Source organism: Anas platyrhynchos, chromosome 1, assembly GCF_047663525.1.
Source record: "Anas platyrhynchos isolate ZD024472 breed Pekin duck chromosome 1, IASCAAS_PekinDuck_T2T, whole genome shotgun sequence".
NCBI classification, from domain to species: domain Eukaryota; kingdom Metazoa; phylum Chordata; class Aves; order Anseriformes; family Anatidae; genus Anas; species Anas platyrhynchos.
The window spans coordinates 181,739,484-181,752,559 of record NC_092587.1 but is presented as its reverse complement, the minus strand read 5'-3'; the positions used below and the strand labels follow the sequence as shown (position 1 = coordinate 181,752,559).

The 13,076-nt window shown below is 35.2% G+C and overlaps 1 protein-coding gene across 9 annotated transcripts in view; it reads right to left on the bottom strand.

The window, feature by feature from the left end:
• The window catches only part of SUPT20H (SPT20 homolog, SAGA complex component), a 35,713-nt gene that overhangs the window by 8,884 nt on the left and 13,753 nt on the right, over positions 1–13,076 (bottom strand). For 4 of the 9 annotated variants that reach the window (XM_027470581.3, XM_027470575.3, XM_027470615.3 and 1 more), the window contains 9 exons: positions 11,927–12,083; positions 11,783–11,839; positions 10,714–10,785; positions 9,627–9,784; positions 7,202–7,234; positions 5,078–5,195; positions 2,955–3,063; positions 2,552–2,719; positions 474–786 (listed from right to left, as the gene is read on the bottom strand). In XM_027470581.3, the coding sequence (XP_027326382.1) occupies positions 474–786; positions 2,552–2,719; positions 2,955–3,063; positions 5,078–5,195; positions 7,202–7,234; positions 9,627–9,784; positions 10,714–10,785; positions 11,783–11,839; positions 11,927–12,083 (1,185 nt within the window). The remainder of the gene's footprint in view (positions 1–473; positions 787–2,551; positions 2,720–2,954; positions 3,064–5,077; positions 5,196–7,201; positions 7,235–9,626; positions 9,785–10,713; positions 10,786–11,782; positions 11,840–11,926; positions 12,084–13,076) is intronic. The other 5 variants (XM_072032596.1, XM_027470598.3, XM_027470623.3 and 2 more) reach the window with 4 other exon arrangements.

The following is a 13,076-nucleotide window of genomic DNA, read 5'->3' as shown; positions in this document are numbered from 1 at the left end:
AATCTAAGTATTTGATGAAATTGTTAGAAAACATATTTGCTCTTTTCTTAAATTTCACACACCTTTATTCATAGAACGTTTATAGTGAATTTCTTTCCATTTTTCATTTAGTGGTCTGCATACAACATTCCACCTTCTCTCTGATTAATAAAAAGTTTTCAACATTAAAGAGCAAAACCTCGAAACACACTTACATGAGGCACATCTTACGGAATTAAATTATATGCATCTGAAAAGCTCAAAGTACAATTTTCTTTATAGACTTCTTTTAGTATTCTCATAGCAGATGCCTTCAACTTTGAGAAATATAAATAACTTCTAGTGGCTTTTTAATTCATAATTACAAGGTGACTGGTCTTTTTGTATTGCAGATTCTGACAAATATCTACCGTACTGGCTGCCAAAAAAAATCCAGCAACCAACCACTAACCCACCCAGGACAAATTAAGAAGCTGTCGTAACAAAGCACTTACCACACAGAGCCCACTACATTGATGAAGTTAAGTCCTGCAGGGTTTGCCATGACCTGGGTGGAGGTTGTTCCTGTAGTAATGGATGTTACCATGGTGGAAAGAGGAATGGTCATTACAGGCAATGCCTGGCTCAGAGACATTTGCTGCTGAGCAAACGGGGTTAACAAAGTGGGCTGAGGGGTGAAGCCTGAATCTTGGGGAGTAGGGGTGGCAGAAGGGGTAATAGGAGTTGAGCTCTGAGCATCAGGAGGGTGTGGGGTCGATGAAGGGGTGTTGGTTGGAGTAGGAGTAGATGGTTTAGGAGTTCCAGACCCTGCTCATTGAGAAAAATAAAAAGTGCTAGTTTGTTATAAAAGGCCAGTCCCTTTCTGTATAATAAGGTTAATGGAATCTTACTTAGCATTGACAATTTGTCCCATTTCTTAAACTGCAAGTGTTAATTTCTACATGACACGAGTGTTGCAGCACGCACTCATTGTTAAGGATGCAGTATAATCACAGAAAAACCCCGTTCTCCATCCTTAATTCTTTAAACCAAACACAGTTTTGCATTCTCCATTATGTTCCTCCATAATTTATCGTACAGGAAGTCATAACTCTATATTCAGTAACACTTAACCCAAAATAAAGCCATTTCTTAGTGACCATTTTACCCTAATTAATGTTTTTGCCCTAAAATGTTAAACACATAGTCTATATGCACTGCCTGCACAATAGCACCATGTTAAAAAACATATGGAAAACAACAGATTCAACGAAGAACAGATACTATTTCAGTAATCATGAGGGTCAGTCTAAATTTTATCAATAACTAAACTCCCATTTGCCAAATTTTGATCAAATAAAAAGAATAACTTTTAAAAATAAGAACCAGAGGATACTACTGCATCTTTAAAAGCTACTGTGTAGTGCCTTCTACTTAAATGTAGTATGTGTAGCTGTATTTGTTGTGGATGCAGTAAGCACAGCTTATCAATACAAAAATGAAACAAAACCAAAAAAAGCAAAAAGCTCAAAGTGTTTTTCTCTCTCTTTTTTTAAGCTTTCATGTCCTGCAGAAAGAAAGGAAAGAAATGTGAAATGTCCAGCTGTTGTGATCAGGGCCTTACTTAAAGGAACAACTGTGAGCAGTAGATTTACACAATCCATAGCACTAAAATAAGCACTGAGTAAATCTGTTAGAAGAAAACTTTTGTCAGCTTTCTGTTTTTTCTTTGTGCAAAACAAGAAGGCAGAGAAGTTACACCTTTTGAGCTATCCAGATTTTAAATTATTTAATGAAAAAAGCATATTATAATACTGTGCAGGATACTGGAATGTGCAGTACACAATAATTCATTAAAAATTGAATAACTGCAGCTGTGATTTCTTTGTACAAATCTTTTCACAAAACGTCTCAAGACACATACATATTTTAAAGACTGCATATGATCTATAGCTATGATTACAACGATCCTGTCAGTGTTAATGAAAATAATTAAACTAGGATGGCATTTATTATTGAAATTTACATTTTAACACCTGAGAATATGGTGCTATCATCATCAGCATCACCACCACACTTGCAATCAGCAATGATTTGTAAAACAGTGTAGGAGTGTTTTAAAAAATCATCTTATCGTTTATTGTATCACCACCTTGGGACTAATCAGATTATATACATACATAGAGATACAACTGCACCAGCTCCTATAACATTTAAAAAACCAGATGCTTAAATTAGGTAAAAGCAAACTGATCTAACATACTGTTTGTACACTGGAGGAAAAATCTACACTTTGGAATTTTATCACATCATCTACCAGCCTTTGATAAAGAGGAGATCATACTAATTGCATAAAATGTATTAAAACGTATACACAAAGGGTGCATACATATATACAGAAAAACGAACACAATTACAATAAACATAAAAATACATACAGTGAACAAGAGACCTGCCTAAAGCTGCACAACTTATACAATTTAGGGTACACTGTACACTTAAGTTTCATCATTCCACAGGTTAAGAAGTTTTATCTCAGGAAGCATTTAAGCAAAAGCCTAAGATTTAATGGAGAATTTAGGTCGTGACTCACTTTGTGAAGAGCTCGCAGGAGACATGGCAGCTGGAGAGAGCATGCTAACTTGATTAAGATCCATAGATTGCTTCCGAGAAAGACCAGGTGGCTTAGAAGGAGGAGGAGGAGGAGGTGGAGTTGGGGATTTTAGATGGCCACTTGACTGCTGCGAACTAAAAATATTACCTGAAAAAGAACAATTAAAATAAATTATTGTACTGAGTTGAAGTTTACTCAAGTATTTTTTAGGATATATATTCATACAAAAATACAATCAGAAATTAACAAAGTGATAGTTTGAAAAGCTCTTTTCACAGATAATGCTGACTTTTAAAAAAATAAAACTTTACTGAAGGGTCAGCATATCACTTTACAATAAGCAGAACACAGAAAGGAGATGCTCAAGTTGATAAATAATTACCTGAAGAGCTACTTCCTGAACTTGAAGGTAATTTGATGGGAGGAGGCCGGTGTTTTACACCTTTCCCCAGTACTGAAGACTGAACAGAGCCTGATATACTTTCTGGCTGCTAGGAGGAAAGAGAAATTAACACTACCAGAGCAATAATATGAGCTTTCATATATTTAAAAGAAGACATAATTCAGTTAATTTGTGTTGTAATTCTCCAAACCATAGCAAAATTCCCTTGAAATATTCCAGATTTGTATGCATCTGAAAAACAACCTAGGACCAACTCTTTTTAGATAATGGACTCTTTAGTTTATGAAGAAATTCTAAGGTTCCTGAAAAATTGAAACTGTGACAAAGAAAATTAAGAAATTCATTTTTCCTAATTCTGAAGTGCTTCTCAGTAACTTTTCACAAATGCAAGTGACAGATGCACTTTATATAAAAAGACAATTTGGCCTTGAAAAATTACATCATTCCATTCATTCACTAACTGTAACCACCTGCTATTTCCAACCCTGATCCTGGGAGCAGGAATTTGAACACATTCAGGAAAATCCTCAATGCATACAAATCAATTTGTTTTCCCTTTGACTTCAATGGGATTAGAACTTCCTTAATCTCTTTAAATCAAAGGTATTCCGTTATTGTTTGTTCTTATAACATGCTTATTAGGGTGTTTAAACACAATTTTAACTTCAGCTAATCAAACCTGTAAATCTTAGTCACTTACAACATACCCTAAATCCATAATTTCAACAGCGGACATCAACAAGAGACTCAGTGAAACACATTTACAGTTATAGGCTATATTTTTACATATAAAACATCCCATAAATGAAGATAGTATCTAAAGCATGCATTCCACAAACTGTCTGAAATTAGAAAATCAGCCTCTCAGTATAGCAAATAGAGTATTTCAGTGCTGGAACCTAACTGAAATTAACATGGGCTGGCAAACCAGAGCATCTGTTATTGTGTAGTGTCGATCTTTCTGGAGAGCTTAGCCTCCACTTTCTCTTATCACTGAGAGTCACTCCTTCCATGTGTTTCTAGTTGTCTTCTTATAAAAAAAAAAAACAAAACAAAACAGACCCTGAGGACTAGTTCTTTCTTCTTCTATTAAAAACTCTTTTCTTCATTTTGAGAATAAAAACTAATGCCCCATTTGAAAAGAGACAAGATCATTAAACAAAGTAATCTAAGTAACTTTGGTCCAGCTTTCAGTGGGGACTTGCACAAATGGACAAGATAACTTTTTGAAGTATCTTCCTAGCCTAAGTTGTTCTGTGATTTTACAGTGTGTGTGTACACAGTGTAGATATGTTCTGTGTGTACAGCATATATAGACATGCATGCAGATGCATGTACATGTACACACACAAACATTCATATTCCTCTCTGCAACCACTGTCTTCAACATGCTATTCTTCTGGCTGACACAAAGAACCATCTCTTTCAGAGCAAGGTTACAGCACTTCAGAGGATGTATTTACAGCAAAGACACAGCAAAGCAAATAGCCCCTGCCGTCACAAATTCATTTACTAATTGGAGCTTAAATACAGTTGACCACTACAGTACTGAATTTGACCAAGAAATCCAGCAGAAGTAAAACACAGGGGCAATACCACAAGCATGAGAATTCAGGAATTTCTATGACATGCATACAAAAACATATACACTTTAAAAGCTTTGTTCGTTTTGAAAGTTCTCCTCTTGAATTAAGGGGAAAATAAATTGTAAAGGTAAAAGAAAAGCTCAGCTATTCCTTCTACTTCTGTTTTACTGATGTGTATTAAAAAATGCATGGCTGCATTTTACTATACTGCTCTGTAAAAGGTTAATCTGAACAGAGAAAAACACTCTAAACAAAACCCTAGAGCTAACTGTACTACGCACGGCCATAAAAAAAAACATGTCTAAAAGATACAACATACCAGCAGTGAAAACAAAAGTGCTTTCCTCTAGCTTTTCTGATACACTCACCCTGAATGATTATGACAATAACATGTTTAAAAATTAATTTGGAATGAATTTTTAGGTTATTTTACTTTCAAATATGAACAACAAGGATTGATTATTCTAACAATTCGACAAGGGCAAATAAAAGAAATATATAGCTTGATAAACTCACTTCCATTTCCTTCCCTGGAGAAAGATGACTGAGATTGACTGATCCACCTGAATTATGAAACATTTTCACAGGACATTTAGCTTCATTTTGTACTAACTCCTGATACTGGTTCACCACTCTGAAACAAACAAATACATAAAAACATTTAAAGATTAACAATTTTGAATGTATATATGTATATACTAAATATAGATGTTATATAAAAAATATATGTATTATGCATAAAATATATGCCTTTAAATATACATCTATATAAAACCTAGATAAACAGGCTAAACATATTTTTATATATCCATCTTCCTACTTTATGTTCCTGGGTTCTGTTCTTAGATTAGTGCTGTTTTAAAGTTTGTGTTTGCTTCTTTGATTTTTAAACCACTGATTTTTCTAATGCCAACTACAAATGCTTACATGAAGCCGTTTCCTGCAATAAGCTTGAATCAGTCAAACTACTTAATCTAAGTTTAGGAAACACTCTTTCAGAGGAATATGCAAAACAGTAGACCTAACAGCTCCTTTCCCAAAAGGCAGTACAGTTCTTCAGGATGTCAGCCAGCCATTTCCTCCACATGAGTCCAGAATCTTTTATAAAGCTGTGTCCTCTCTGCTATGTTCCTTATAGAACAGTCAACCCTCCTTTAACTTGAAGTCAATGTCAGATGAAGACTCCTTAGAGCAGGGGAGGTTCATAGTGAAGGTATATCCAAAAATCAGTTATCACAGCAAAAGGGACCAGACTTTCTTCTTTGAGCACTGGGACAGAAGAATTTTATTATAGGAGACTAGCAAGCAGTGACATACCCAGGGGTATCTCTACATTTCTAGTAATTTGAGGGAACACTCTATACTTGGCTCACAGCTGTGGTAAAGTAACCTAGCAGACTTGAAAACCAAACTGAAGACCTGTGAGCTGTTGCTTATGCCCTGAAGAAGTGCTGGACTATTTCCATCAGTTTGCACCTAAATATGAGCATAGCACTGATGTAATATGCTGCCGTGAGCAAGGGTCCCAAGATGCACCTTTTCCAGTATATAGGATCTAGATAATTTAAAGTTACAGTGGAATCTGAGTAATAAAGTGCTGTGTGCTCAGAAAGGTGCTGCTGTGCTCCTTCCTCCATTGATACTTCTTGAACTAGTCCCTGAAACAAACCTACTTTTTCTGATAGGAGGATTTGTGCAGAGTGGCAAATACGATCAGGAAATGAATTCCAGTTAAAACTAAACTCCATAGTACTGTTGCATTGGTTTTCAGCCAACCAATCCCCCAATTTAACTTAGCACAAGCAACAAAAGTCTGTATCACCACAGAAAAAGCAGGAGAAAAAGACAAGCAAATAATTTATTGATCAAAATTATCTATTAAAACATAGAATTATTGATATTTTGACCAAATCAAGGGTTCATCTCCCTGCCAGGCACTTAAGAAGAGAGAACCACGTAGTGTACAATGGCAGCACGTACATCACCTCAAAGTCTCATAAGAAGGCACAAACATGTGAACAGCTTTGTGAGAGAGTGCTTTCAACAGGTTCTGCCCTCGTGTGCAGAGGCACACAGGTATCTATAACATGATGCTTACAGGCAAATATTTGAAGAAATTCTTAATTTGCTGCCACACAGTTATGCCAAGATTGCTAATCCTAATTATTCTACGACTTAAAAATACTAGAACACTGATTTATTTGCTTTTTAAGAAAGTTGAATCAAATAATGAAGAGCATAAAAAAAAGTCCTATATCACACTAAGCTCAAATTAAAAACTTCCACGATTGCCAATTTACCACACAAAATCCCAAGACGAAATTCCTCTTACGTCCTTTCAGAATTTTATAATTACTTGTGTAATCAAGAGTAACTGTGAAGCTAACTAACAACATACTTGGGATTTAGGTAGCGGGACAGGCTGTATTTGCATACTTGCTTTCCTATATATTTCCCTGCATGTTAAATGCATGAACTGCACACTATCTCCTTCTCCTTATTACAATAATTAATTCCTCTTATTTTGCTTATCTGTTCAGCACCTGTTTCCATAACCACAACATTAACAGTCATATTAGCTAAAAGGAACAAAATGAATTATTTGGCATCAAGACAGTTCTACATTCAGTATGAATTTACCTTTCAGCATCAGTCTTGGAACCAATGAGGAACCTGAAATTTAGAAAGTATAACACATTTTCAGTCATGGATTGTACTAAAATAATGTTTTTATAATTACAAACTCAAAGAACATCAATACTACTTTGGTTTCACATCTGCCCACTGACAAGAGACAATTGATTCATTTGATTGACTCAGTATTTAGTACTTAAAATAAAAACTTGGTTTCATAACAGTGCATAATATATATGTTGTCTAATATAGACTCCTTTAAGAGTAAATTACCTACAAAAGGCAGAATATGGAATTCTTGTATTTCTGTTTTCAAAAAATGGAAGTGAATAACTGCTACAGCATTGCTACTGTGAAAAGTAGCAATGGTAAAGTTATCCATGAATCAACATCCCAATCTGCTCACCCACAAATACAAACATAAATGTCCTGCGGTTATGTCAAAACCAGGCCTACTTTAGTGTATAAAACTAAACATTTAGTTTCTATTGTTTGATTTCACTTGTCCAAATTCCAATGCCCCACGTTTTTCCAGAACTAAACATTTCTTTTTTGATTAATGCTATGGCTTGCAAATTATTAATTTTTTACTCAATTTTTTGAACACTACAGAACTTCTCAGTTTCTCCAGATCAGATTTTATATTAATTTTAATAAGACAATAACATCATCTGCACCTTTCACTTCTTATGATACTGTTTTATGAGAAAGAAAACAAATTCATGATCAACAAATGAAATTCAAAGATCAGTGGGTAAGATCTTAAAAAGCAATGGACCAAAACAGTGACATCCCCCACCTGAAAAAAACAAAACAAAACAAAACCAACAACAAACAACATAAAACCCTAAACCAACAAACATACAACAGCTTTATATCCTTTTAATTCCCAACCTTATTACAACTGTAAGCTATGCTGTTGTTCTAAGTAGATTAGCAGTAAGTACAGAAACGTTAAATAGCTTAGATTCTAGGGATAAAATGCCCTGAATATGAGAAGATCCGTGGATATTAAAAAAATAGCATTACATAGCAATTATATAGCAGACAACATTTTTTTTTGCTAACAGAATTACAGTTTGCTCAAGCTAACTGCTTCCCACCTTACTGAAATGTATAGGGTATACACTGCTGCATAGGTTCCTCCATAAAAAGAATTGGCAGACATAACAAGAGGAGATAAGAACACAGAATATTTCTAGAACAGCAGCCAAAAATAGCAGATTCAAAACAGTAGTATGAACAGGATGTAGAATCATAGAATCATAGAATATCCTGAGTTGGAAGGGACCCTTAAGGATCATCAAGTCCAACTCTTGACACCGCACAGGTCTACCCAAAAGTTCAGACCATGTGACTAAGTGCACAGTCCAATCTCTTCTTAAATTCAGTCAGGCTCGGTGCAGTGACCACTTCCCTGGGGAGCCTGTTCCAGTGTGCAACCACTCTCTCTGTGAAGAACCCCCTCCTGATGTCAAGCCTAAACTTCCCCTGCCTCAGCTTAACCCCGTTCCCACGGGTCCTGTCACTGGTGTTAATGGAGAAAAGGTCTCCTGCCTCTCGACACCCCCTTACGAGGAAGTTGTAGACTGCGATGAGGTCTCCCCTCAGCCTCCTCTTCTCCAGGCTGAACAGGCCCAGTGCCCTCAGCCGTTCCTCGTACGTCTTCCCCTCCAGGCCTTTCACCATCTTCGTAGCCCTCCTCTGGACACTCTCCAACAGTTTCATGTCCTTTTTATACTGTGGTGCCCAGAACTGCACACAGTACTCGAGGTGAGGCCACACCAGCGCAGAGTAGAGCGGGACAATCACCTCCCTCGACCTACTAGTGATGCCGTGCTTGATGCACCCCAGGACACGGTTGGCCCTTCTGGCTGCCAGGGCACACTGCCGGCTCATATTCAACTTGCTGTCTACCACGACCCCCAGATCCCTCTCTTCTAGGCTGCTCTCCAGCGTCTCATCGCCCAGTCTGTACGTGCAGCCAGGGTTTCCTCATATTTTCCTTCATTATTTACTTAGCCTAAAGTTCTTGATAAAGGGGTAAATGCAATATAATAGACTAATGTTTTCACAGCTTCAGGCAGATTTTGACACAATGATCAAAATTATCAGTACCACTGGAAAACACACACTAACAATGTCTTGCAGTATGAGACACAAAGATTTTCACAATATGAGATTTTCTTACAATATAGTTTTGATGTAAAAGAATATTCAAGATATGATGTTGGTAAAATGTGTCTTTTTTCTTGTTAGAAAAAAAAGTGAGGTTTATCCGATTAATTCTTTGAACAAAAAAAAACCTCTTAAAATCAGATTTGTAGCTCCTGAATATTTTTATGCCTGAAAATGGTAAGCAGTGATTGTCTTCTTTTATCTACTGCATCATACCATTTACATACACATTTTAAAAGAACATATAACTTACTGTGATGGAGTTAATAGGCTGTCACTTTCCTCATCACCTTTGAGTGTCTGAATTTTACCATAGTACAACGGATTGCCAAGAGACTGAAAAATGGTCAGCTTTGTTTTTTGCAGCTGATTACCAACTTCACATTCAAATACATAATCATCTTTTATTTCCTAGAAGAAGAAAATAACCACGTAAGTCTTACAAAAGCACTAGGAGAAATAGCTAGTAAAATATGCCAGTTCTATACAATATGAAAGATACATAACAAAATAAAAAATGGGGTGCATTTGCTAAAATTAAAATTATTTGAGAAGAAATTATCTGAAGAGATGGGAGGAAAATAAGTTTACCATCTATTAAAATTCAAAAATATTGCAAACCTTAAACCAACCATGTTAGAAGATACCAAAAGCCAGACTGGGTAAACATATATAGAATTCTATAAGTTACAGCAATGCCAAAAATGTTCCAAAAATGTGTCAGAGATGAAAATTGAGTTCTATGGGAAAGTATTACTTTTTGGTAATATGAAGCAAGGATATCATGATACATGCTCTAAATAAAAATGATATATCAATTCAGAAATTACAAAGAATTAACGAACTGATGTATGCCTAATTATATTAAAATGACCTCTCCTTATCAAATCATTCAATTTGTGTGAAATTTTAAGGTTTGACTATAGCAATTCTGAAAGGGCTTTCTGCCCTTATTATATGATTTCTTTCAAAATTTGCCATTTTGATTTTGACAGAAACATTTTTATTTCAATCTTTATATGAGCTGCATGAAGAAAACAATTTATTGATCAGAGTACTTGATCCCTGTAAATTATTGTTTTATTTACTACACAGTGACAGCACATTACTTGGGAGATGGTGTTTTTCATTACATTTCTGGAAGATCTGAAGAAATTACAACACTGATCACTGTATGAAATTACAAGTTTCTTTAACGATCTTTCCATGTCTATATAATAAATGGAAGGTTAATTCAATTGGTGGAAGGAGGAGTATTCCCCACATTATTTAGATTTTATTGAAATACATGACATTTTAACTGGAGACAGAAAAGTTTGCCAAAAGTCTAAATTACTCACATGTGCTGGCCAAACAGTTGGTTGTGAGTCGTCAGGCTTGATAGACTTTTCCACTTTGGCATATTTTTCCACCTTAAAGAAAATGGAGATAGAAAAAGAAAACAAAAACTAAATAACAATGGTCATCTTGGGCCAGAGTTAATGTCAAACTAACACAGCTGCTTGTTTTTAACAGTGGCTAACATGAAAGTCTTCAAAAATGAGTAAGACCTCATCTATACGTGCAGTTTTCAGAAAAAGTGAACTGGAGAACATTTAGGACTTTCTTTATGTTTATTCTGTTACATCATACTTGATATGTTAAATGTATGTTTCACACTTTTGTTAAGAGAACAGATTTAAACTACTGCCTGCAGTGTGGAATGGGTAAGAAATTTCACAATATTAGTACTTGACCTAATCAGAGTCTGGAGTTACAACAGTGCTGAAGCAAAAAGGGAGAGAAATCATATGCAAACCTACAGCATCATTCGATGTGTAATGTACACTATTGCCACTCCCAATTAAGCCCAAACCTACAGCCTTGGCTAATCCACTGACCCCTTCCGTCTAGTAGCAGTATGTATTCTAACAGTGCCAAAAACCAATAACATGCACATCGCTGAGATCAGAATGCACACGTAGGCTGATCTGAAGAATTCCCAATTAGAATTCTCTATATAATAAATTAAACCATTGAAAATAGTATGTCCTATAGTATAACATGTCAAGAAAAACTTCTACCAGGCTGAGAAGTAAGTCCTTGTAAAATACTTTTTCTTTTTTTTTTTTAATTTCAAATATTATCAACAGAATTTCAAATGGACATTGATCCTACAGTTGAACAATATTAAAGCTCAGTTTGCCCTGTTTGTCTTATCCAAAGTATCACACTGCAGTTGCAATGTATTCCAGTGTCACTTAGCTTGTGTTTGTACCTTAAACTACAGAAAATTAATTTCAAATGTTAAAACCTTCTTAAAAATTCTTGTTGTTTGATACTGGATATTCTTTAGTCACTTCCTTCTTCATGCAATACAACATTGAATACAATTGCTAATAATTGCTAAAAGATAACAACCAAACTTACATCCACTTCAGAAGGTGCAGTCAAGTAGCAAGGGTTCTGTTTCCACATATCTACACACTGGAAGATGAATGAAGCGGTATTAGTGTACCACATTTGTAAATAAACAGTTAAGAAGTTCACCTACGAGTGTCTCACAACACTTACATTTCCAGCTTTAGAAATTTTGAGGTCATACTGCTGGGTGCCTTTCCTCTCCTTCCTTTTCTGTAAGTAGTCAAGTATTCTGAGCTGTGGTGGCGTTGAATAGTGACCTACTTCCTGCTGCCTGTTCAAAGATGACCTTGAGTACCTTTTGAAACACCTAAGGTAAAATGACAGATACAATTTTAAGAACATCAAAACCCAATTTCCCACTGCCTAAATACAAGCACAGAAACACACAGGGAAATGCTATTTACATTGAGACTAGAAAACAGGTTTTGAAATATTAATTTAAAATCACTGTTCTGGACTATACAACTTAAACTCAATTTTGTATTTTTAAGAATACTATACTAGTATTCTGTTTGTATGTTTCAGTGCTAAGAATGGGGTTATTTTTGAAATGCATAATTACGTTGTCAAAATAATTAAATATATGAAAGGCTACTGAGCCAATGGTTTGCATATTATCAAAGATTTCAGTTCTGCCAGAAGATCCATATACTGCTTACGTGACTAATAAGTTATAAACATGGGAACTATTCTTCATTCTTTGTTTCACACCCAACCCTTTGGCACATTAATGCTATCTGGGACATCCATTTAACACCTCTGTGTACTTTTCTAATGGAATGCTTGTTGACCACCATGCTCTAATTTTTAAGAGCAGCTTGATCAATTTGTCTATTTACAATTAGCACCACTAGCTGTACATTAGGATAGTATGTCAGTGCGATTCTAATTTTAAACATATTTTGTTAATTCTAACAGACCATTAGCACTTTTCATTCTACAGAACGAATGCACTTCTTTTACTAAGAAAGAGCAAACCATTTCAAGCTTTTGTGGAAAAAAAAGTGAACCACCAGGCACAGAAGTTAAACAAGTTTGATATCTTGTATATAGCATGTTCCACATTACTTATAAATTTATTAAGATTCTAATAAGACAACACTTCTGTTTAGTCTATAAACCTCAAAAATAAATAATTCATTTGATTTCATTGTTTAACAGCAAAATTTTACAGTTTTTAAAGCGTCAGACAATATGCAAAATATCCATTTATATATTTCAAATTGAGATGCCATTTGACATCTGAATTAAGTAAAAGGACACGATTAAAGCTGTCAGATGATGTATGATGTTAAATTAA